Source organism: Orbicella faveolata, unplaced genomic scaffold (assembly GCF_042242905.1).
Source record: "Orbicella faveolata isolate gen_17 unplaced genomic scaffold, um_ofav_v1 contig_14, whole genome shotgun sequence".
In the NCBI taxonomy this organism is placed as follows: Eukaryota; Metazoa; Cnidaria; class Anthozoa; order Scleractinia; family Merulinidae; genus Orbicella; species Orbicella faveolata.
This window is the reverse complement of record NW_028301541.1, coordinates 21,735,005-21,761,449: the sequence shown is the minus strand read 5'-3', so window position 1 is coordinate 21,761,449 and position 26,445 is coordinate 21,735,005. Positions and strand designations below refer to the sequence as shown.

The 26,445-nt window shown below is 40.2% G+C and overlaps 2 protein-coding genes across 2 annotated transcripts; one reads left to right on the top strand and one right to left on the bottom strand.

Annotated features, from left to right (window-relative positions):
* Positions 1-1,868: 1,868 nt before the first annotated feature.
* Positions 1,869-26,205, bottom strand: LOC110062182 (protein patched homolog 2.S-like). Its single transcript, XM_020769044.2, has 24 exons — positions 25,814-26,205; positions 23,537-23,747; positions 23,165-23,234; positions 22,028-22,131; positions 21,284-21,389; positions 20,355-20,447; positions 19,701-19,819; positions 19,078-19,225; positions 18,525-18,656; positions 14,031-14,189; positions 13,518-13,616; positions 12,763-12,891; positions 12,154-12,272; positions 11,143-11,524; positions 10,185-10,421; positions 9,539-9,617; positions 8,936-9,078; positions 8,254-8,364; positions 7,556-7,625; positions 7,374-7,462; positions 6,601-6,930; positions 5,916-6,058; positions 4,916-5,015; positions 1,869-4,307 (listed from the first exon to the last, which is right to left on the bottom strand). Exons 1-24 carry the CDS (start codon positions 25,995-25,997, stop codon positions 4,038-4,040), a joined length of 3,627 nt encoding a protein of 1,208 aa, XP_020624703.2. The 5' UTR covers positions 25,998-26,205; the 3' UTR covers positions 1,869-4,037.
* On the top strand, positions 14,623-18,039 carry LOC110059773 (uncharacterized). Its single transcript, XM_089287354.1, has one exon. The coding sequence runs from the start codon at positions 14,623-14,625 to the stop codon at positions 17,869-17,871; it is 3,249 nt and encodes a 1,082-aa protein (XP_089143480.1). The 3' UTR covers positions 17,872-18,039.
* Positions 26,206-26,445: the final 240 nt, after the last annotated feature.

Below are 26,445 nucleotides of genomic sequence, written 5' to 3'. Positions count from 1 at the left end.
TGGGTACGTGCCGCCGTGAAGGGTATGGTGGTTTAGTCTGGGATAGGGCACAGAAATCAGACAGTTTTGGTTTAGAACAAGGTGTAATTTACCGGAAAAGCGGCCGATGTATAAATAATTTAGTCTAGAACAGGGTTCTTCATCCGGGGTTCTGTAATAGAAATTGAAACTTGGAAGTGACTTTGTGAAATATTGGTTTAGTTAGCGTATGTTGGACTACGATGGTGGTTAAAGTTTCTGCATTGCAAATAGCTAGTCTGGGATAGGGTAGGGGTTTTTGGTTGCAAAATCAAGCTGATCGTTGCAAAATCAAGCTGATCATTGTCTAGTATAGGGTTTCAGTGTTCCAGCAGCACAACCCTACCCAAAGATTCACAGAGTACCCCCCCCCCCCCCCGGGGCAGTGAACTCACCAACTCTCAGGGGAATTGATTTATATTTCTAAATGTACCACATAACGCGCTTTTATTAGAACACCCGAGTGACCACGACCAGTTAACCAACCATTTTGTAAACAAGAAACATGGGTTTGTGAAAACAGCTATCCTCTCAAAGGTCTTAAAGGCCACGCACTTACCAAATTCGTGCTCCAGTTTGCACTTTCGTCGAAAGAATTTCAAAATATTCCCACCTCCCCATCTTGGAAATTCCCCATTGTAAAGATTCTCGCTTTTAAATTCTGTTTTTGTTCAATAATGTTGCTTCTAAAGATTTCCCATTTCAAAGATTCCCGCTATTAGAGAACCCCAATTTGAATTATTAAGACTTCCTGTTTTACAAATAGCCTGCAGAGAACAGAAAGAACAACATTTACAAGTCTGTTGTTACCTTTGCCCAAGCAACAATGTGGTAAAAGGTTTGCCATAAAGAACTCCAGCTTAAGTTGACTTTCAAAATAAATTTTCCAAACGAAGGTCAAGACAATCACGAAAGGTTGAGTGTAACAGAAAAGACAAAGCATTTTTTTTTCTCATACCGCAAAGTGTTTAACTTTCGAGTGTTGGTTTTCCTGTTGTTTAACTGTGGGTGGCCATGGGTTGGGGGCGTTTCGGCTTTTAGGATAACAATTTCCTGTTTTTCGGTTTGTTGCGGTGTTTGGTTTCTTTTTCCTGTTTTAGCAATTCGGGTTTTGGTGATAAGAGAAGTGGTGTTTCGGTTTTGCCGTGGTTAATCGCTTGCATGGTTTCAAGGCCTCCTTATTTCACTTCGGTCCGGTCAATCCGTGTAAGTATATAGATGATTCATGTAAAACATATTAAAACAGTTTCCAGCACTTTCCAAGACTTAGATTTTGATGAGCCATTGTAAACACTCTTTATCAGTTGATGCTACAATCATGGTATCAAAAAACTGCCCAATCACTGGTGAACACGGCGTTATCATTTTCTCTACACGATAGGTTACCATAGCAACAATATGACCCGCTAAAAACACCTTAATTTTAACTTAATTAAACTGCTAATAACTCAAAATTGAGCTCGGTCGGGACCTGCATTCACTATGATCGAATTTTGATTATCAGGATATGACGCAACGTTTAACAAAATTTAAAACGTTCTGTTCATGGGGTTCAGAGCCACATTAGATTCCTGATTTTCGACAATTAAGGATGATTCTAACAGGTCATACTGTTACTGTGGTAGCCTACTGTGTTAGGAAATGTTGAAAAATAAAATTTCTCTTCTGAGGGAAATGAGTTCATTCCGTGGGCAAAGTTTTCCCATAGTTTGGAAATTCCAATATGGCCACCGTGGAAAAGCCTTACAAACATGCCATAAATACGCGGAAGCCATTAGGTTTTATTTTCGCTTTCACCCGTTTTTTCTTCAAACAATATTGATATATTGATAATATGCAATAAGAACAAGTTAATAAAACAAATATTTTTATTTATTTTCCGTGTTCTATAAATATTGGAGTGGGCTTTAAAAGCCAAGTAGACTAGAGTAGTATTTGTTTTCCTGAATTTCTATGGCACAAGAAAAAAAAGAGAAAATCTTAGGACAGAATAGTTAAAATTCTACTCGCGCATAGGAACTCAAAAAAGAGAGCAACTACTTCAAGCCTACTAAATTATAATAAAGAAGTTACTTTTCATTTAAATTTAACTGTGCATTTTTTAAAATAATATTGTAATATAGTTAGGACATTGTGTAATAAATAAAGCTCCTTCACAAGGCCATATTTTGGCTGAATTAAAGTGAATAAATTTTAGTATAAGAAACAATGAAAAACATTTTTTTGTAAATTTTAATAATAAAAGGATATACGCAAACTGGTGAGATAACGGTAGATTTATAGAACTGTTTGTACAGTATTAGTTTGTTTGTTTTTTATTTTACTTCAAAATAACGACATTTAAACTGATGAAACATCGATACATAAAAAGAGAGTTTTTTCTTTGTTGAAAATATTCACTGTTCCACATTCTGACGGAATATTTGAGCTTGTTTTTGGTTATCAGATTTACTCCCAGTATATATCTTTGAGGTCAATAACCTGATTTATCATGTACATTTAAACTTAAATGTTTTATAGACAGAGGTACATAAAGGTAAATTTGTCATAGCAGTTCATGGGAACTTTTTAAAATACACAATTAATACATAAAAATACATAGAAAACTTAGCAATAATAAATATATGTTACACAATATTGGTGATAGCCAGGACCAAGTTGTTCGAAAGCTGGTTAACGCTAACCCAGGATTAAAAGTTAACCGAATTATCAACTTTTATTGAGTAAAAATGTTTTTCACTTCTTATGTTTTGTGTAGTTTGAGATTACTGAAGCTCAAAACTGAAGGTCAAGCAATATAAACAGAAAACCTCGCCAAAAAAGTACAAAAACTGGGTTAGCTTAATCAGGCCTTGAACTACCCGGCCCAGAGAAATACAGGTGCTTGAAGTATCTTCACATTCCAAAATTACAATTAACAGCTCTTGGAACCCTGGAAGGAATCCACTTGCTCCCTGCTGAAGGTCAAATGGACGTTAAGGGGGGGGGGGGGGGAGGGGTAAGGCGAGTCCATTTCTGGACGCTAGTGCGGGGCATTTTCGACCAAAAGCTAAATCACAGTAGTAGTCCATTGTAATAAAATTTACTTCATCTTGAGAATGGCATTTTGAGAGCGAGAAGTTTACACTTGCACGTGCAATCTCGAATCTCCCATTCCATGACCTTATTACAAAATCGCCATCTTGCTGTTGACGCAAAATTAATTTGAAGAAAAAAATTTCAATCTTACTTCGCTAATTATTAGGTACCAGACAAGTAGGAATTTACTTGAATTTGACCCTGTTTAACTGGCGCAGGTAATTTACTCTTCTCGACAAAGTCTTCCTCGGAGCCTTCGCTTCGATTCGAAAACGAGTAGCTCTGGGGAGAGAATATCTGTCGAATATCGCTCGCACGCAATTGGTCTAAACGCGTCACATGACTGAATATTGGGGAATATCCGAGTGATATTCCCCAATTTTCAAAAGATCCCGCGTGTTACGAAAGACATTTGAAGGACAATAAACACAATTTATAGCCTCCATTTGACTTTAAAAATATTCTCGGATGTTTGTCCTTGAACTTTCTTTGTTCGACTGTTCCTCGAAGCTCACAGTTTTCCTCAAGCTTTGCTTTGAAAAACTATTCGCTTCTCGGAACAGACAACGTCCGCGGGCAAATATCCGCGCATATTTTCGCGCTAAATGGAAGCTACACTGTTTATACGAGGTCCTATTAGAGAGGGGGTTTGAGTATCCTAGACCCCATTAATTTCTCGCCTAAATATCTCATATCCCGTAAATTCCAGTTGCAAAATTAACTATTTTCCTTCTCGATTTTCCGGGACATCTGTTGTAAATATCCCTTTCCCCACTAATCCCCCCCCCCCCCCCCCCCCCATTATCCATGTATTCCATTAATTTTTCACCTCAATTTTCCGTATCCCGTATGGGCAGCTCCTTTTTCTAGTCAGTTCTTAGTGTATACGAAGGGTTAATACGATGATTATTAAATCCAAGTGACCTTCATCACGTCACAGTTTAATATCTTGGGTTTGGCCCTTCGCCCGTCGTCACGCCCGCGCTCCTTGGCTCTTTATCGGATGGTTCAACTTGTGTCCCATGTTTAATGTTCTGATAGGTCCTTTCTAGAACGGACCCATTATTATCATTTGGTTTTTCGTCTACCTTCATGACAGTACTTAATTGGTTCTCCTCTAGTTCCAGAACGTTAATTGCTGACTCAGCGGAGGAGGGATTTTGAATGGCGTGTGAATTCGAGGGGCTGCTCAGTTTTGGGATTTCTGTTGCCTAGCAAAAACAAAAGCAGACCCAAATAATTGGACAAGTATAAAAAATAATAATACATTAATTAGACAACTTGCTTCAGTGTAAGTGAGTGATAACATTGATGTGTATTTAAAGAAAGATTGAAAGTCCAACATCTTTACTTTCACACTACACACCGTCGACACTACGCCGGAGAAATTTGAAAACGCAGCTTTATTTCTACGGTTAGGCCTACCGTCCACACTAATCCGTCATGGAAACGGAGCCTTTCGGAAACGCTCTTCAAACCAGAGAAATTTGAAAACGCCGGCTTTTCGTTTTCGTGTGGACGGAAAACATTTTGAAAACGTAGCTTTTCGAAAACGGTGTAGTCACGATCGTCATTTGATTTTCCTGACCGAGTTTTCCTCAAACACAAATCCAAAATGACCGGTGATTGTTGCGTTTTTAAATTCCTCCGGCGTAGTGTGGACGGAAAACATTTGATGCGTTTTCAGAGTAAAACCTCCGTTTTCCAATTCCTCCGGCGTAGTGTGCACGGAGCCTTGGACAAGTAATGCTCCGTTCGTAACAAGTTTCTCTCAATGAGTGATTATTACAACCAAGAGAAAACTCCTTTTATAACTTACCGCTGCTCCTGGTCCGGCTAAAGAGAGAACAATAGGTAGAAACACAACGCCATTCAATGTACCAATCAGAATTAACGCCACAAGGAGGTTAAAAAAGTATCTGTGAAGAAAAGAATGTAGACAAAGACATTAATTAAGAAACAATTTTTACGCTACTCACACAGTAGAGGTCAAGATTGGCAAGCAGTTTAGATATGTAGTTTATTTTGTATTATGTAATAATCAAATGAATGCGCGCGCTCTGATTGGTCAATCAGCTATGGTTTATTGTGCCAGTAAACTCATGGAAATTTCGCGTGTCTTCTGAATTATTATATAAAAGTAATAGACCACAAGTTTCTATGGTTTAGAGGCATGATAAACCACTTGGGATGTTGGCAGAACACTCGAAGAATTCGTAAATCACGAGCCGCAGGCGAGTGATTTACGAATTCTTCTCGTGTTCTTTCAACATCCCGCGTGGTTTATCAGCCTATAAACCATAAAAACTTGTGGTCTATTGCTTAACGATAGGAGATATACAGTTCATATACTTACGTCGTCGGTGGAAAATATGGAATTAACATGTATGCGTGCAGATACGATAGCAATTAAATTTTGGGTAGAGTGAATTATAAACGCAGTGCTTACATGACTGTATGGTAAATATGGAATTTATTTCTTGGACTGCTCGGAGATACCCATGGTCTCAGAGATTTTCTTTCTTCTAGTTTTACTTAATATTATTTTTAAACGCACGAAGCGGAAGAAAAACTTTGGGGCAAGAGTAAAATGGAGATAGATTCCCAAGAACCTGCTGACAAGAAAATATGGTACAAACTACAAGTAGACGCAGCGAAAAGCAAAAAAACACGAGCGAGCCTTTCCTCGCAAAGACTGGTCTCCACCTATGCCTTCCACAAAAACATCCGTGTAAGAAAGAATGCTAGGAATTGGCAAATTCTTCTTCGTCACTGAAAAATAAGCCAGTGTCAACAGCTGAGTTTATAACTAATCCTACCTGACTATAAATTGAAATTCGGATCCCGCCAGCATTACAACACCAAGAAACGTGGAAATGGCGCCATCCACAATGGGTACAAACACTTGTTCAATAGCCCTCTGCATTCTTTGGTTCCTGTCTCCAGGGGCGTGTAAAAACGCCTAAAAGTGAAGAACAGATTGATTTTTATTATGTAAATGCTGATGTTATTTTAGGTAGTTACTGAGCTCTCCAAATGATTACAAAATGATCGTGCCAAGTGCTCTAAGCGATCAGAATAAGATTTTATCGACAAATTATGAGCAAAAACAAAACTGTCACTTGGCCTACGCGCATATTTTCCCATGCTTGACGCACGTTGCATGTTTTTCCCGCGCTTACCACTGGTTACCAGTTCTAATCGGTTCTGCTTAGCTTACGACAGGGATTAGAAGACTGGCGCCAACCTGAAGCCGCTCAAATAAGTCATATAACGACCCGCAATAGCAACAGGAATTTTGATGTAATTCAAACCACCGGAGTAAATTCCAAATTGAATTAAAATACTACCAGATTTAAAACCTCAGCTACAACCGCACAGAAATATAATTGCGACGATTGCAAAAACCGTTTAATCAGAACAGCCTTCAATTTTAACTTGCCATACAAAAACATTCTTTGACTTAAGTTTTACCACAGTGTCTATTATGCTGAGATGACATACCATGCACATGTGTACAGTAAACTCCACACCGACTCCAACAGACAGAATGAGTGTAACTGCAGGCACGGCACTAAGTTTTATACCAGCCAGACCCATAAAGCCATACACTTCCACAGTGATCATTATCAGGACAAGAACAATAACAGCAGCTGCCCAGGGATTGAACAACATGGCTGCCATTACAACGAAGCTAACCGCCAATGAAATAGAAATCGCAATCAATATTCGCCTTCCAAGCCAGATGTACTGTTCCCAAAACGTGAAGGGTACACCACTAGGGTAGTTTGGTAATCCATCGTCTGAGTACTTGTCACAGATCTCTCTAACGTCCTGTTAGGATAACGGTGATCGTAGTGAGGGACTAGGGACCTGCTGGCAGGGAGTGGTGGGAGGGGATGGTTTTTGGGTTAGGGTTAGTTACACTACTAAATATATTACAGGACGCTCTTTGGAAATTTCTCATTCAAAGGCGGACCTTTCCGTTTCAAGCTTGCTAGCAAAGACATTGTGACAAAATCAAATCCTACTAAAAAAAGAATTCACTCACGCGGGCACGTTTGAACTGAGGAAAAAAGGAGAATGGAGGGGAGGGTAATTCACCCGGCGACCGCCCTTTCAGAATTTCCCTCTTCTATGTCAGCGTAAATTTATACATTTAATCACTCTGGTTTCAGAGAGATGAAGCATTTTAAATTTAAAAAAAAATCATTGCCTTAATATGTAGAAGTTTGTTTCTGGGTGGTTTCAATGGCTCGAAAGTAGCTTTAACTTACTTTAATCAGCGTCACAAAATCCTTGGTTTCCTTAAGGCCAATGACGTTGAAGTTGATCTTCGCAAATGTGATTGGCTTGGCAGCAGGCACTGAAATAAACAAGACGAGGCGAAACAGCGTTAGACCGCGTCTCATCTGGTATGTAATGTGAAGCACTATAAACTCTTGAAATTGATGGTCACCTTTCATTGCTTCGTCATCTTGTTCGCTTCTGATGTTTGTCCAATCGACTGTCTCTGGTTTGATATTTGACTACAAGAAAAAGACGAACATGACGTACAAGTCATCAATGGCACATGCAGGCCGGCTTAGCTTTATTAAAATAGCTCAGTTGATAGGACAGCTTCTTCGAACGCAGAGGTCGTGAGTTCAAATCAAGGCCGGACCACAAACGGGGTTATAAAATAACCCTCGTGAACGCCAATCGGGCGTTAAGAAACTTTTCTCAACTGTTAAAGGAGCGCACTCACGGTATTTTGAGTTATTTTGGCCGCTTACAAAACTTCTTTTAAATTGAAGGTTACCTGAAAATAGTACTTTTACTAAGATACAAAAACAACCAAGAGACTGTAATAAACCATAAAGAAACAAGGATGGTTAAGGATGGAGAAGATCAACAAGGATTACGAACGACGATCTTGAAAAATTTAGGCTAAACTTTTTTCAGATGCGCAAACAATGACGTATCTCTTTTAAAAGCGTGTGCCTAGGCAGGCACGTTAAGCCAATCATTAGCTTTGCTCCCACTACTAGCTGCTATTGTAAGAGCATTGTTGAAAAAAGAGTGATGGGTAATTTCTTCGCGTTCATCCTGTATGGCTTTCTACGAGAGTCATGACAAGCACTTTTTTCAACTGAATATGTTGCTTTTATTACATACTTGTGAAAACGCATATCCCAGCACGTCCCTGTCAATCCAAATTGTGAGAGCTTTGTAAAATATTTCAGGACGAATGATTCCAGCATCGCTGACCAGTTTATAGCTTCGAGCCTGAAAACAGCACATGTACATATGCATATCACTGGTCACTCAAATATTACTATCTGTTTTTAAAAATATCAAATCAAGTTTATCCAAGAGCGCAAGAAAAGGACAGGGGTGCTCGTCGGAAATTTTGAAAAGAACCCCTAGTAGGTACCAAGATCCTGTTTTGTAGGCATGACTTGAATCTGTTTTTTCGCCCCTGAGAGGTACCAATGCTAAAACAACACATTATCTCCTGTCATATTTTTTCGCCTAAATACCCTAAAAGGTACGGCAAAAGCTCCCGCTGTGGACCTTTTGAGACTGAATACCCTAAGCGGTGCCAAAACCGATTTTTTAACCCCTAAAAGGTACGAAGAGCACCCCCGTCCTTTTTATATAGGATTCCCCCCCCGATCCTTGCCATTCTGATGACGTAGCTTTAATGACATGCGTAAAACGTCTTTGATCGGTCGTTGTTTCGTTTTCGCGCGCAAGTGACATCCAATCAGAGAACTATACGTTTCTCTGAGAAGCTACGTCATCACTTTGGAATTTTTGGTTTCTGCCGCAGGTAAAACTTTGCAGCTGTGCTTACCCTTGATCTGTCAATCTTGTCAGAGCTGTCATTCTGAGAGAGTAATTTGTAGGCGATAACACCAGTACTTGATGCGCTATCATTCCAGCCAGAATATGTAATATATTTCTTTGCCCAGTCCTGATTAAATGATGTTTGAGTATCTAGACAGCAAGAAACATTGTTACATTGTTATGTTCTGTGATGTCCTACAAATGATTAAAATTAAATATAAAGAGATAACTCAGCTGACTACAATTACTACGAAATGGCAAAACAAAAGTTATTTGGTAAGCCTTTAACGCCTTGTCTTTTTTGTCGCCGTATACTTCTATCAAACAAACATTTTTCAAGACGTCTTAAGCAAAAGTTCTTTACTCATTAATTTCATACAACATCGCAGTTACAGGTTCCTCGGTGACGCCCCGAATTCATCAGTCATTAATTCATTTCTTAAGGAATTACAAGATTCAAATTACTGACAAAAATTCCTTTTCTTCGGCAATGGCAGACGGATAAGGCCCGGAATTTCATAGGAAGGCCCCTTTCGACTGCGCGTTCGGGTTTGAACGAAAACCAGTGTTAACTACAATTTTTTGGACGAAGTTGATTCTTAACCCTTACCATTTAGCCATTCTCGAAAGTACATCAACCAAAATTCAGGAATTTCTTCTGAGTCAGGAATTCTGATTATATTTGGAATCTGTTGGCAAGGAAAGGAATAGAAAGTTGGTTTAGATTTATGATTTTAAGCCGGTTACTCTCAGTCACACTAATTACTGTACGTTACTCGCTTGCCTGGAGCGAAGAAGAATTTCCCTGCCTTGACCACTTACTTAAGGCCCCGTGCACACTACGCCGGGAAAATTTTGAAAACGGAGGTTTCACTGTACGTGTGAAAAAAAAAACGCATCAAATGTTTTCCGTTCACACTACGCCGTAGGAATTTGAAAACGCAACAATCATCGGCCATTTTGGATTTCTGGTTGAGGAAAACTCGGTCAGGGAAATCACGTGATTATCGTAACGCCATCGTTTTCGAAAAGCTCCGTTTTCAAATTGTTTTCCGTGCACACTAAAACGCAAAGCCGGCGTTTTCAAATTCCTCCGGTTCAAAGAGCGTTTTCGAAAAGTTCCGTTTTCGTGACGGATTAGTGTGGACGGTAGGCCTAACCTTAGAAATAAAGCTGCGTTTTCAAATTTTTTCGGCGAACTGTGGACGGAGCCTTAGGGATTCCTATGGCAGACCATACCATTTCTCACCACTAACCTGTTTAAAGTCTTCATGGTAGGATAATAACTTTTCTTGCTGATAAGCGTAGTCAAATCCCTCTTGTGTAACAAGCGCCAATGGATAAAACGAAAAATACTTGAATTGAGCGTCGACAAATCTGTGTGCCACGCTTTCGCTTGGTACAACATCTGTGAGCTCAAGACCGTCTTCAACTTGCAGCGCGCCGTAAATTCCAACGGCGAGGAGACTAAGGAAGAAAATTATCACAACAACCTGAAAAAGAGAAATACAATTTAGACTTAAGAAAAAATTATACCATTATAAGTCTTTGACGGAACGTTTCTACGTGAATAACAACGGGGACAGAATGATTACAATTCCCGCTTGCGAACAACGGGCACATTTTCCGGTGTGCGCCAAGTAGAATTTCATTACCGCATTCATACGATCACCTATACCAAACTTCATTTGGATAGATGAATATGCTGAAACAAGAGAAGGCCAAGGCACTTGCTTTGATCTCCTCGACTGAAATTAGAGGTCGTGAACCGTTTCATTGCAGACACCCAAGGAAGGCATGGTAGCTTCGTCCAGGCGTTTGGTTAGTTGGGGCGCAGCGCAAAAAGAAATTGGGACGGAGCGACAAGGCGAGAGAGGCGTTATGCGAGGAACGCCGCGCTTCTCCTCTTTTTTTAGCGCCATTCTTTGCGTCGCGCCCTAACTAACTGAACGGCTGAAAGAAGCTCGAGTCATAGTGAACATGCACCTTTTCTCATTGTCCCAACGACCTGACATACTGCTAACGCAGGGGAGGGGGGTAACCTGCAATACGCTACATCCCATCCAGGGAGAGTAGCAGTTCTCCTAGTCGCTTCATACCACAGAAATTGAAGTTTAGCATCGATCTCTCGAGCGGCCAAAACGTTTCAAATACGCCATCGTTTAACAATTGAAAAGTCACTGAACTCTGAAAAGGTTGATGACAAACGCTCACCTTTACTGGAGTTTTCTGCAGAAACGGTCCATAGTAAACCGTGGCAAAATGCTGAAGGGACAAAGGAGCACACATCGCCGGACAAGATCCGTTACCATTAAAATTCATTGAAGAATCAGTTCCACTCCCCGGAGCAGTCGAGGCATTAGAGCCAACATGATTTCTCGTCACGCTGGCTTCACTGCCATACGATGTCTTTGAATGCTTATCCACGTTACTAGCGTACTCGTTGACCAGCACTTCAGCGATGGACGAGTCAGACTTGTTCATCACGACGGTGTTGTTAGTTTGTGGCGGCGCGTGACTGTTCGAGAGGCCGTTTTTGGGTGGAACCTTTTGTCCGTGTGCTGTTGGTAACACGGTACCTTCTGTTTGTGTTGATCTGCCAAGTTATTTTCAAAGTATAAGGATCGATTAATTGTGCTGCCGCAGTGGGCCAGTGAATGTCTTCATCTTAATCTTGAAGCAGAATTCTACAATCGCGCAGACGTTTTCTTGAAGTTGATAAAAGTAAACTAAACGCTGCCTATTAGCCCCAATCAAGTTCAAGTTGGTTTTCAAGTGTCTCGTACGTAATAAGAGGAGCTAAGAGGTCATGTTACGGATAAAACTGAACAAAGGCCTGAAATAGATTTTCACTTGACTAAAACGCTTCGTCTGATCTCTCTCTAAACATTGCATGCATGTGTACTCGAAGGCTCGCACACCCAACGTCTCACACGCGCGATATACGCTCTTCACGTTTAACGTTTCACGTATAACTATCAGAAAGTATAGATATTTATTTTAAATAATGGTGGTGACGTAATTACTATGACGTCTATTGCGGGCTTACGTGACGTCATAAGCCAACAAAAAGTCCGCCATCTTGGATTTTCAGATTTTTCCGCTACATTACAAAATCGATACATGCACAATTTTGAAATCTGCGCTGACTCTTTTTCAGCGCATTTACTGGGCTTATTTATAAGAGGATAGACAGAATATGACGAACAGCGAACAGTATCTAACCCTTTAACACAGCAGATTATGTCGTATCTTTGATCTTGTCTTCTTCTCACGTCGATTGCAATCATGGCAGGAAAGATGATGATAACACCGATGAAATTGAAGATAACAACGACAGCAGCCTATCGAAGAAAAACAGTTCCCTTTATTGACAGCTGCCCGTCAAATGCAAGTATAAGGAACGAAGTTAGCTTAAAAAAGAAATGAACTATGCTTTTTTTGCTTTCTACCCAAAAGTGCGACCTTTTTAAGATTCCTTTCTCTGGTTATTCCCATAAGAAACTGATGCAAAGAAAATGAAATTTGGTAGGTAGCTTTGGTTCCATGACAGAATTTTGATATCTTGCTGGGTTTTAAGTTTTCGCGTGCAACAACAACCAATCAGACACGCGACACGGATCTCTGTAATGTTATGTAATCAATATGGAATTTCGGGTCCAGTCTCACACGCTTCTACAGTGGGGAAACGAATTAAGCGCGTGAAAAGAAAAGTGTTTGCTAAATTATTTTTTGTTTTAATCGTTACTCAAATTTGGCCATAGTACTGGAAACATAATATGTTCACACTTCAATCAGGGCTGTTACGTAAACGTGCATTCTCATTGTATTCACCTGTATAGCAAAATATCTCAGAGCTGGAATCGGAATCAGCGCAGCCATAAAGAACGCCAGCATGTTGTTGAATGACGTAAGGAACACACTGACCCCAGTGGTCCCCACACAGTAACCTACAGGCTCCTCCTGTTAAAACAACAGTACATAATTTGTGCATAATTTATAATTTATACATACTGGTTAATTTTTACATAATTTAGAACTTAAGCATACTTTATCATTTATAAGTTATGCATAATTTATGCAGATTAATTATACGCAGATAATTGGTCGTGGATTTGAATCCAAGAGCGTTGCTAAGTGACATGGTCTATCCTGATATTAATTACAGCGGTCAAACGCTCTCTGCATGAAAAGTTCCTGCTGAACGTTTTGGCGGGAAAATTGAAACATTTGGTAGTGACAGCCTACAGCAAATGTCTCATGTTTGTGAAGTCCTCCAGTTTCAGGCCAAAAAAAGACATTTTCTGAAAATTATCGCGTTTTACGCCCAATATGCACAGAGTAGATCATCGTCTCTTGGCACAGAGAATTAAATAACGGTTATGCACCAACTTTGGCTCGTCACTATGTGTTTTCGTCGCGCATGATTTCACAAATTTGGCAGTGGTAGTTTTGGCGGGAACGGACGAGCGTAAAACCTGCTATGAAGGGATACAGGAAATTAAGAAAAGATTGCCAATTACAATACAATAAGAAAGATTACAAATGATATCATTTTACTATTTGATTCTGGCTTTCACTATACTCACCAAATGGCGAGTGTCTGCTCTTTGTGTTAAGGATGAATATGAGTGTGCGAGCAGAAACATATCATCTACGCCCAGGCCCAGAGCGAGGAATGGTAAAACCTGTAAAACAAGAAATTAGTATATTGATTTAGCCGAGATTAAAAGCAGAACTCCCACTGAACGCTAATCATTTACTCGACACGATAACCTTGAAAGAAATTCACCAACAAGCATTTCACTAAACCGAATGAATTGAACAAAACGAGGCATCGCTATAAACACAATTCGCAACTCGCCCCGTCCGAGTGTCATATAGCAAATACTGGTCGCTTTTAAAACATAAAACTTTCAACGAAAGGTGGCCGAATTAAAGAAATATTAAGCAATCTTCGTTTAAGATTGATTATTATAATTTAAAGATAACGCCACGAAATGCATTTAGAAGCAAAAAGACGTCCAAAATTTCAACATACGGTTTCAAATTAATCACCTCTTAAAGCGATCTTGGTTTCCCAAAATCTTGTCAGTTCTCACCTGTGTTGAAGCTGCGTTAAATGTGATGCCGCAAAGCGCACTGAAACCTAGCCCGGCAGCCACCGAGAGAGTCACAAGTAGAACTCCAGCAAACCCCAGAGCACCATGGGAATTGATTGGATCACACCAGCGCTTCAGGGTAAGGCATGCGTAGACGAGCTGCAACAATAGGAAGCAAGTTAGAACACACTGAGTGATTACGCTAGAGGATGCCTGTATTGCACCTTAAGGGAGATATTGGTCAACTTACGGTAAAGTTTAGCTCTAATACAGAATTAGTATCAACTAACTAGTGGACTAATGCAAATCCTGCATTTTAATTGGCTACCCTACTAGAGGACTATTAGTAATAGTCCTCGAGTAGCGAAATTGGCGCAATCGAACGTGACGCTTTCTTTCGTTTTATTCCCAAATAAATATTTCTTTAACTTGCATTTGCTAACATTATTATTTCCTTTTCTGTCCAACTAGTTGGGTGATACTAAAACAGTAAGATCTACCCTTCGCCCTCAAGGGCCACGGGTCAATAGCCCATTCGGCTTCGCCTCATTGGCTACTGACCCGAAGTCAGCGGAAGGGGTCAGCGGTTATCATGGCGGACAGACGTGTTTTGAGTTCGTCCGTAATTTTGTTAAGTTTTTCGCTTCTTGCTTCGTATTTCGTCAATCTGAATTCTCTCAACCCTGACGGGAATACTCATGTGTACAACTGGGAGAGATTTTCGAGCACAGAAGCCAAATATTTGGTCAAACTCCAACTTATATCAACAAGGTATCCGAGGCGAACCGGCGGCCATTTTGTCATCGTAGTCTGCAAAAGGTTTCAGAAGTCGCGTGTGGCATATTATTCGAACTGTACGGCCTCTTTTAGCCCGGCTGGTGTTACCCTAGTCAGGAGCGGCGATATTCATCCACAGCCAGGACCTATTAGACAACGTAACGAGTCAGCCAAGCTTGATATACCAAAAGCATTGAAGGCAAATGTTAAACTCGCTCATTTGAATGTTCGGTCCTTGAAAGCAAGGGAGAACTTCTGTCTAGTTAAGGATACTGTGCTACAGAATAGATTTGATATTTTTACCATTTCTGAAACGTGGGCGGATTTAACTGTGTCCGATGCAAGTCTTGAGATTCCTGGTTATCAGCTCTTCAGACAGGACCGTGGACAACATAAAGCTGGCGGTGGCTTGTGTATTTATGCAAAGTCAAACCTAAAGATTACTGTGCTGGAGGATTTATCTTCTGCTTATGACGATGGCTTTCAGCAGCAGTGGTTGAAGGTGCAATGCAGGAGTTTTAAATCGTTCTTGATTTGTAACACGTACCGACCACCGCAAACACCAACCACCTGCTTTGAATCTCTTTCCAACAGCCTCACGGACGCATTACTCCTAGACTTGGATATTTTTGTACTTGGTGACTTAAATTGCAATCTCTTGGGTTCTAGCCCCGAGGCTACCTCACTTACGGATTTTGCATCAACGTTTAATCTACATCAACTTATTGAGAAACCGACAAGAATCACAGAAACCACAAAATCTCTCATTGACGTAATTATGACTACAAACGTGAATGTTGTCACCCTCAGTGATGCAGTCGCCTGCTCAATAAGTGATCACCATCTTGTTTACGTTGTAATGGCACTGAAGACCCCACGCCTTAAGCCCTCTTATGTCACCATTAGGAGTTACACTAAATACAATGCTAAACGATTCTGTGAGGATTTGGCGTTTGTACCATTTCACATGATATCCATGTTTGACGACTTTGACGACCAAGTGGAGACGTTTAATGCCTTATTTACAGACATCTTAAATGATCACGCTCCCTTGAAGCGAGTAAAGATCAAGTCAAGACCAAATCCATTTGTCACGACTGAAATTCGTCAACTAATGAAGACACGAGATCGATGGCACAAAAGAGCCAACAAATCAAATGACGTCTTGCATTGGAATGCATATCGCTTCTTTAGACAGGAAGTCAAACGTGAACTTAGAATTGCGGAAAAAGTTCATGTGAGAACCCAGCTACTACAAAGTAAAGGAAATACCAATGCAATTTGGAAGACCATTAACAACTGTCTGCCAAAGAAGAGCAAAACCCGTACTCGCATACCTGACAACCCGGTTTCCTTGGCTAACAGGTTTAACGAATATTTTACATCTGTTGGAAGCTCAGCTGCCCAGAAAGCTAATGACCTTGCCCGTGAACATAATTTTCATATCGATCCTACTATGTCAACTGTGGTGTCAATGCCTGATGAGATGTCTGACTTATTTCAATTCCACTCTGTGATAGAGAAAGATGTTGAATGTGTTATTAAGGGCTTTTCCTCCAATAAAGCACCTGGTCATGACAAAATCACTGCACAAGTACTCAAGGATAGTTTGTCAGCCACTCTTCCAGCAATAACTTGTATCATGAATAATTCATTCAACACCAGGACCTTTGCAAGGCAATGGAAAATTGCTGAGGTAACTCCGGTCCTTAAGTCAGGTGACTTTGAAGATCCATGTAATAATCGTCCAATCTCTCTTTTACCCATATTATCGAAAGTATCTGAACGTCTTGCTCATCGACAGCTTGTGGATTACCTAACTAAAAAGAAGAAGTTGGCTAAAAGCCAGAGTGGTAACCGTAAACTCCACTCGACGGAAACTGCCCTTCTGTGTGTTACAGATGACCTGTTGCTGGCAATGGATAACAAAAAAGTGTCTGTTGTAGTGTTACTGGACATGTCAAAGGCCTTCGATAGCATTTCACATACTGTTCTATTGCAGAAACTGCAAGCACTTGGTGTCTCCTCTCCAAGCTTGGACTGGTTTCACAGCTATCTTACGGGCCGCTGCCAACGGGTTCGCATCCATGACACTGTTTCCGACCTACTTCCGTTGAAATATGGTGTCCCCCAGGGATCAATTCTGGGACCAGTTCTGTTCACTATTTACGTAAATGACCTGTTGTCTGTCCCTCTACACTGCAAATCTGCCTGCTATGTTGACGATAACAAACTCTATTTATCTTTTCCTTCAACTAATACAACTACTGCAATCGACAATTTGAATGAGGATCTAAAAAATATCTGTGTCTGGTGCTGCAAAAATTCTCTTCTAATTAACCCGGACAAAACCAAAGTTCTGTTTATTGGCGTGCCGCAACTTCTCCGCCAATTGCCTGCAGTACCTGTCTTAATGCTTGGAAAAGAAATCAATCCCGTCATTGTCGCCAAAGACCTTGGTCTTTATCTTGATCAATCTTTAACTTACAGCGATCACGTTACAAAAACAGCTTCTAACTGCATGCACAAACTGATAGAAATAAACAGGATAAAGCATTTATTGGATAAGAAGACATTGCTTCTACTTATGGATTCTTTTATCTTCAGTAAGCTGTTTTACTGTTCTACAGTCTGGTCGAACACAAGCAAGTCTAACATCGAGAAATTACAGTTGGTGCAAAATTTTGCTGCACGTATTGTATTGGGACTGCGTAAGTACGACCATATCTCACAAGGCATCAAATCCTTGAATTGGCTGCAGGTCAGCGATAGACTCTACATAAATGACGCTGTGATGACTTTCAAATGTATTCATAATCTTGTTCCAGACTACTTGATTGATAAATTCATTTTCCGATCTCAAATCGCTACAAGAAACACCAGACAGAGTAATGACTTAAACATTCCACGTTGCCGACTGGCTACCGGACAAAGATCATTTGCATATCGCGGAGCAAAAATCTGGAATGAGCTAAGTGATGATTTGAAAAGTTTACCTTCTGTGAAAGCTTTTAAGGGACACTTGACCAAACATATTTTAACTGTTAATAATGTAAATTCTTAATATTCAATTTTAAACTTTGTAAATTTTTAAATCTTTAATACTGTAATTAATTTTAGACTCCTTACCCAGTTTGTTTATTCATTTTAATTGACGTATTTTTATCTTTTTTATTCCTTTTGTAACTGAAAAGCCCCTTTGGGGAGTTGCAAATAAAGTATGTATGTATGTATGTATGTATGTAAGCCCTTGCGGGTTACGGGTCTAATTGTTAATTATCAACATGATTATAAAGGGAGAGTTTATACGCACAGTAACGGGAAAAAGCAACATGAGATTTGACAGCTAATTCGTTTTTTTCAGAGCAGTCTGAGTTGCTTTTGATTGTTTTCTGGTCGGTGTTGGTTTTAGATAAGTTACTGCAAAATTCTATAAAATGCTATTGATGGCTATAATCAAAGTCTATGACGTTTACAAGCCGATTACTCCATGGACTAGTCTCGATTCCAGGAAAAAAAAAGAGAGAAAGCCTGGGTTCGAGGTATTCTACTCGTTCACAGGATTCTCTCTTCCTCTTACAGTCGAAAGAGAAATATAAAGGACGCCAGGGGAAAACGATTGGGTCCGAAAGCATGCCCAGAACTAAGAATTCCCTATAAGCTGTCACTTGGATCGTCACGCGTGGCGTTGCGTTGCTATTTTTATATAGTGTTTACCATAAGGATGTAACCAATAGCAATCCTTGTCACGCTTGTCTGTGAAAACTCTTGCAGTAAGTCCGTGACAGAGGCTGAGTCGAACGCCAGGACATTGAACTCTTCTGTGTCTGTGACATCTTTGTTGATTTCCTGCAGGTTGAGAAAAAATTGAAGACACCATGCAAAGCGATTAAATTTATTTTTAAAAAACGGTTGTACTGCGTTGAAGGGTAACTGAAAAATACAGTTGATAATCAGCTAGCAATCGATAAAGGTAAACTCATCCGCCCTAGCGAATTTGGAAAACGGATGTCTCAGAACTAGACACTTTGTGTTTTATTTGTTCTGTCTGTTTGTTTGTCCTTTGCTCTGACAAATGTCAGTGATGGTAAGCTTGTAATTTAACTCTCGATCAAAGATTAAAATGCAGAAACCATCATCACTCAGTTCAACCTCGATCCCAGCCTGAGGAAAAGGAGAGGGAGCCTGGGATCGAGGTTGCTCTCAGTGAGCGAGAACGAACTTCACGTAGTATACAGAATGAGTCCTCTGGCAGTTTTTTTTCCTTTACCTCTGTGAAGCTCCTTTGCCATGCCTCTAAAACTTGTTTGGCTGCATCCATGTTCCACTCGACATTCAAATCTTGGGATTTATCAGCCCATCGCTTGTACAAACCTTGCGGACCGGTTAAAACTAGAATTGTCTGCAAGGCTTTTGCACTAAGAGATAAAGAAATAATTCAATGTTAGTTGCTAGTTCCAAAGTACAGAGAAAGTGTTTAAAGTACGTTTTTGCTATGTTATAGTCGAAGGTAGTTGGAATTCTCTTTGTACGCCAGAGAATGAACTGCGCCCGCCGCAGTCCTGAAACATATGTCTGAGACCACCTCGACCTAACAGTTTGGTAAAAAAAAAAAAACCCGGCTTTTTGTTTTGTTTCCAGAGCGGCTGGCCCTAGTACGGCAGAAAAACGCTGCCTACGAGAATGGAGAAAGCTGACAACGTTACTTTTCAATAAAATTTTGAACCCTTTCAGTCTGAAGTTGTATTACAATAATAATTCTTGGTACTGACTTTTGCCACGCCGTAAATTTGAATGCCAGAAGACCATTCTCAGAAGCTTCTATCTACTGGTAGTTCATAGGCTTTTTTTTCTACTGGATTGACTAAAGCTTTGAAAATCTTGTTCTCTCACCTTTTCAACGTGCTATTGCTTTTCTCCGTTCCTCCGACTACCAGCTCTTCTGCCCATTGCATGAATTCTGTAGCGAATCCTCTGCACCCTCCAGTCAGCTCTTCCTTTACATTTGGCACCTGTGCGAAGAGGGAAGCATAAACGGGTTTCCAAAATGCATTTCATTGATTGAGGAAGAGGCTTGACAGCGATAAATGCCTGGCTGGGGTTGGGTTGGTGGTGGTGGTGGAGGTGGGGGCTGGTTGTTGGATTGCAGCAGATAGGCGGCGGGAAGTTTCCTCGGGAAGAGGAAAAGGAGAATAGGAAGCTAGGAACCTGTAGTGAAGGGAGCCAGGACAACAGGAAGACACTGCGCAATGCCATAGAGTATTTTGCAATGGACAAAACAAAACAAAACAAAAAAACACAAACAGGCCAGAGCCCTATTTGTGATTTCACATATACATACTAGTTATATGCAACGCTTTCGAGTGGTATACCATTCCATAAAAAATACAGTGGTCAACACAATCTCTGCGACAAACGTGCGGCCCATGATGGGAAGGTTGGATGTAATACTGTCGAACATACAACGGCTTTTCTGTATTATGATTGGCTGTATTTTCTATAGCATGATATAAAGCATGATCTTACCATATATGGTAATCCTCTTACCTTTCCTGTTTTCTTGTTCGGCGCTGTTGTCGGACAGTCCTGCTCTGACGGATCAAGACACGGTTTCTCTTGATAACCTTTGATTATACCAGCCTGTAAGGACGTAACACAATGAAAGGCTAATGGTTCAAGCGTGAATCTTGAAGGACCCTAGTCAACCTCTGCCATTTTCGATGCCATCGAAATGATTGACAATGCATAGTGAAGCGAATTCTTATTGTTTTACTGTAAGTTGTGTTCCTGAAGGTATGTTTAATTATCTTGAGTAGTTTCAAAGGGATTTACTTCGTTTCGACATGCTCCGAATAACATATAATAGCCAAATTCTTGCATGTAAACAAAAACAAGGGCGTGGCTGACCCTTTCGATGTTAATAATGAACCGAGTGTGTCAATCAGTGTTCACTTGCTTTCTAGACTGCTGGTAGTCGGTTTTTTCTCTTAGGGTCAGACGAGTGTTTATCTGTCAACAGGAACGCATAAGCGCGGTTTGGGCGTGAAGGGGTTGAGGCGAGTGCTCCACCCATGTCTCGCCCCAATCCCCTATCGTCTTAAAAGTCTCGTCTTATAATCCCCGCCTCATTTCGAGAGAACAACAGAATGCCAGTAGTTTTAGCTGTTTACCTGCTTTCGAACTCAGTAAGACAGTTCCTTTAGGAACTATCTAATTATATCTAAACCGACCCTAGCGCTTTTAAATATGCCTTGATCTTCGCCACGACGATCCGGGGGCGTGGCTTGAACTTATTTACGGGCGTTTTGAGAATGAACACACTAAGAGGTACGAAAACCGTTTTTTAACGCCTAAAAGGTACGACGAGCACCAACGTCCCTTTAATATGGGCGTAAGAGATATATATGGGGCGTCCACCCCCCCCCCCCCCCTGTACGATCCCACAAAATCAAACAGCTATTTTCCAGATCACCAACCTTGAAAAACAAATCCTTGATTTCCTGTCTGCCTTCAATTTGAAATGCATCCAACAGACCCAGAAGAAAAGCGGGATCGCTCTTTGTCCATTCCAAGGGAAAGATTCTGACAACAAAACAAGAAATGCGTTACAACGAATTCTATAATCCACAAGGGAAAAAATTCCAAAGGACACTTTGGACCAAAATAAAGAGGAACTTAAAAAAAAAAACCAAAAAAAAACAATTACAATTGCAATTACACGGTACTATAAGTAAGCCTTTCTACTTTCTAAAAATTAAAAGCCAGTATTTACAAGCACTAAATCTATGATTCATATCAAACTGCAAAAGTCTTTGTCTGGTGTTATTTATGAACGCAAACTCAGACAAAGAGAAGTTTTCTAGTAAGTGTCGAAAGTGCTCCGTCTGGAATTGCTCTGGTTTTTGCTTTGCTGCGTTCTGTGATAGTTTAAAACTAAACCTCGCGCAACCAACTTAAACAATCCGATACAACGAAAACCAAAACTTGACTTGGTGAAGCGCCCGATACTTGTATTTGATTCGAGTTTTCATTGGTTCACTGAGTTGTTTTCGTTGACTGTGATGGGCCATTGCAATTGATCGGTCTTGGTTTTTATGACACCGAAATGAAAACCGGGCGAAATCGGCTAACGAGCCTTGAACTCGCAAAAATTCGCTTTATGGTCAAACCTAACTGGAAAAAATATTAACGAGAGCTTGCTAAATATTCAGAATACTTACTTAGCTTCGTCTGGTAAAGGAGCTCTTAGATTAAGAACTTTCGCGCCATCCCAGAAACAATCCAGAGGAGATATTATGAGACACGGGATAATGGCTGAGACAATCTAAACGTTTGTCAAAAGAAGAAATAGTTACAACATCAACAATAGGTTTTCATAAAGCACTTGCTTCATTAAGGCTGGTTTTCATTAGCGACGGAGTCGTAGTCAGAGTCGTAATCAGAAGCGTAGAGTGATACGATTTAGTGAAAATCAAACCGATGGAGTCGGAAACAGAACACCGCATCCGCTTATGACTCCTTCGCTTACGATCCAGTGAAAACTAGATTGTCGGAGTCGGAAGCAGAAGTGGAAGAATAAACCAATCACAATGTTTGATTCCGGGCCTTGTGATTGGTTGGTTCTTCCGCTTCTGCTTCCGACTCTGACAGCCTAGTTTTCACTGGATCATAAGCGACGGAGTCGTAAACGCAATCGGAAGAAATGGAAACGTTCTGATTCCTCCGACTCCGATTCCATCGAGCTTATGACTCCACTTACAACTCCAATTTTCGATTTTCACCAGGTAGTAAGCGCTCTTACGACTCCGACTATAAATCCGACTCCGTCGCTAGTGAAAACCAGCCTTTAGTTATTACGTACAGCAGTTTTTTTATCTTCTGCCGAGTGCTAGAAACATGCCAGTCATCAAAATGATAAACACGTTAGAAGTAAGGAAAATTATATCGTCGATATTTGTTTACATCTGATGTACCAAAAAAAATGCGGGCGTCTGAAAGCTATTGTGAACTTTGCTGTGTTCGATTGAGAAGATATATCAAACACTCAATACCGTCTTTGACCACATTTCCAAACGCCTCGAAGTTAGTCAAAAGTACTCCGCTAGGCGTCTTATTTACAATTCCCTTCTCGATGTTTGGAAATGTGGTCAAATACGGTCTTTCGTGTTTGATATATTACTTCAAAACGTATCAACATGAAATTGTTGGTCAATTGAGCAGAACAGATTTGTAGGATCAAAAGTTAAAGAGATTTTTAATTTCACTGAAGGCAGGTAATAAAGAATTAAGATCTAGATACCAACTTTACCGCCCCGATTCCCCACTGGCCTATTCGCACCAGTCTTCGCTCCACTTACCCCATCCACCAGTGAGATGTTGAACTTCGGTACCTCTGGGACATAACACAGGTCATTATGCGTCCAGGTCCTAAAGGAAAAGAAAACCTTAGATATCGGTTGAAGAAGCTAATGTCACAATATTTCAAGTCATTTTTTTTTTTCTGATGAGGAAATTAGTTAGTCCTTGCGGTTTAAAAATAGTAGTTTCCTTAGCTGTCGTGACAGATTCGTGTGAACGGTAGACCTAACCGTAGAAATAAAGCTGCGTTTTCAAATTTCGCCGGCGTAGTGTGGACAGGGCGACTAAAACATCTTTCACGTGGGTAAACAAGAATTGAGAAGTGCTCTGCGTGTCAAGTTAAGTTATTACACGATGAATGGAAAACTTACTTGCCAAAAATGTCCACCTTGACATCAATAGCAGCCTGCACTGCCTTCAAATGCCGCTGTAATGAATCTATCGACAAGATGTTGCTTTCTTGATCATTATTATTAACATAATCATCATTGGCAGCGTGGATTAATAGTTCATTAGTTGTTCCACTGCCTTCTCCGAGTGAATCCTTTGTGTATTGTAATTCTTTCTCTAGTCGTCCATCAACTATAACAAAACAAATCAAACACGATTACTCCCACAATACAAATTTACAGGAAAAAAAAAGAGAGTGTAGTATTCTGAGAATACGGAAGGGGCAGGGGGGGGGGGGGGGCGCTTTGATGGCTACCTGCCTGTAGTTACCCCTCAGAGATAAATTTAACCCTATGACAGAAGCAAACTGCTCACAAAAACCAAACCTTTTGGAGCGGCACATAACTACCGTAAACTCCAAAGTAACCACCCTTGCTTCCGGTGATACTTTCGGAATTAGCAGCCTTTGGGGCTCGTTACTTTCGGGGAATAAAGTTGGTACGACTGAGCTCTTTTTACGAAATAAAACAGCTCTTTAAACATCAAATTAATTTTTTCGTTCCAGTTTAAATCTATGTTGCTGTCACATGGGTCGGCTCTTAATGTTTGACCAGTGTTGTCAGTGGTCGTACGAAAAGATAGTCAGATACAGTAAACTGTAAACTGAACTGCTACGTTGGTCTGCTTTAACAATTTGTTTGAAACGGTGTAACCTGAACTGATGAAACACGAATTGACATTTCCGCGCTTCGTGGCATAAGCGATACCTAGGAAAATAACATATATTTATTTGTACAGATTTGTATTGTCATTTAAAAGCCCTACCAGGGGAGTGCTATTAAGGGTATTGTATAATTGTATAATTATCCACTTATTAAATAACAAAACTCGTCGAATTAGGCTATCACTAAACTGTTTTGTTTGTATTGCCACTGAAAAGCCCCACCTTTAAAAAGGTGTAGTATACATGGTATAGGTTTTGTAAACCGACCAACAGTTACACGATTTCATCGCGATTTCAAGTCACGGTATTTTAAGTTATTTTTGCCTCGTACAAAATTACTTTTAAATTGAAGGAAACCTGAAAACAGTAGTTCACCAAGATAGAAAAACATCAAAGGGATAATAATAAACCTTAAAGGAACAAGGGTGGAGAAGATTAACACGGATTACAAACGACGAAATTAAAAATTTAGCCTTAACTTGTTTTTATGCTGATTCTTCGCAATTACAACAACTGCTTTCAATCTTTTAATCTGCATGTTTACATAAATCTTTCATCAGGCAGATATCCGCTCTCTGAAGCTTTCTCAAGGCATTTTCCGACACTCAGTTTTCTTTCTTTTCCAAGTTTTAACTTTACTTAAACGTTTTTTTTTTTTTTCATTATGGCGGAAGGTAACAACCCTTGGGTGGATGAAAAATGAAAATAAAGAGGAAACGCCGTCCAATCAGACTTAAAAGCAGTAAAATCAGCTGCTAGAAGCAAAAACATTGATCACAGGTCCCCTGCGTGATGTATGAATGGCGTCAGATCACGCCACTCGAACAAGCTCATTTGTATGCACAAACGCGACTTCCGGTCCATCATGTTTACATCTACTACGCTTGAGTTCCCTCGACATTTTTTAAATAGCGAACTGTTCACCAAACTGGGAGTTATTTTGAAAATTAAACAGAGATAATGCCACTTAATGCCTTAAGTTTTCGTATAATGTTTAATTTCTAGCGCCGTTTCCATCTCCAAGCGTATTTTCGCTTGAATCGTGACCTCTGCCTGTAAACCCAGGGCGAGCCCATGGGCATTGCATGAACACGGCATACGATTACTGAAACAAATCTAATGGTCGCCTGTAAAATTGAGTAAATTTTTAACGATCGCTCTGATTTAGACTGTTTAGGTCTGTTTCGTTGTGAACTGACGAAACTAAACTTAAAACTGATAACAAGAACTATGAAGCAGAATTAAGTTCTCGAAAAAACCGCGATGTCATGGTCGTAAATGTAAGCTTAGTCGTGTATACTGACTGACCCGCTGCGATTTTCGATAATGAAGTACGTTATAGAGTGGTAGAATTGGAGGCACTGGCAAGCTGCGATCTTGCTCTTGAAACCAAGGCCGATTCTCTTGCAAAAGAAAATTCTGATGTTAGTTTTAGCTAGCTTTCCGAGTCGGGTTGAATGCGATCATTTTACACCTACACTTAAAAATACAAACCTAGTGATATCACGTATGTTACAAGCAGGTTACAACTCACCTTCCATCCACAATTTTTCCACATCTGTTTCGATTGTTGCTGTTATGATCCCGACAGAAAGTCCGATCAGAACGAAGAAACCCGCAGCAAGAACTGCCCAACAGTTTCGCCGAGAAAAACGTCCCAACTTGAAGAAAATCGCTTGAAGCTTCGATCGTATTTTAATGGCAACTTGTTGACCCATTTTACTATATGTAGCCTTTTACGGACGATCTCGTGAAAAAAATTCAAATATTGCTAACATCAAGAATGCTACATTCTACTGTGAATACAGTGTGATCAAGCAGCATTTCCTAGTGGCCTGCTAGAGTCCTAGAAATGTGTTATTCACGCCGCATTTTATAAACACTGTCAAGCTCGTAAAATATCGTGCATGCAATCGAGGCTCACCGGAACAGCGGGAAAATGTAAATGAAGCCACCTTGTTTTTGTTGATGATCGCTAGTAACATAACAAACATGGGTTTCGTGATGACGTGAAACGTCAACAACTAAGCAAGCAGAAAATTTATTTTCGTTTGCAGCTTGCAAACAAAAGAATTGCTTAATATATTCTCCCCAAAATATGTTCATTTACTTGATAACTAGAACAGATTTGACCCTCTTTCTTTAGTAACATGTTCAGTTTTCGTC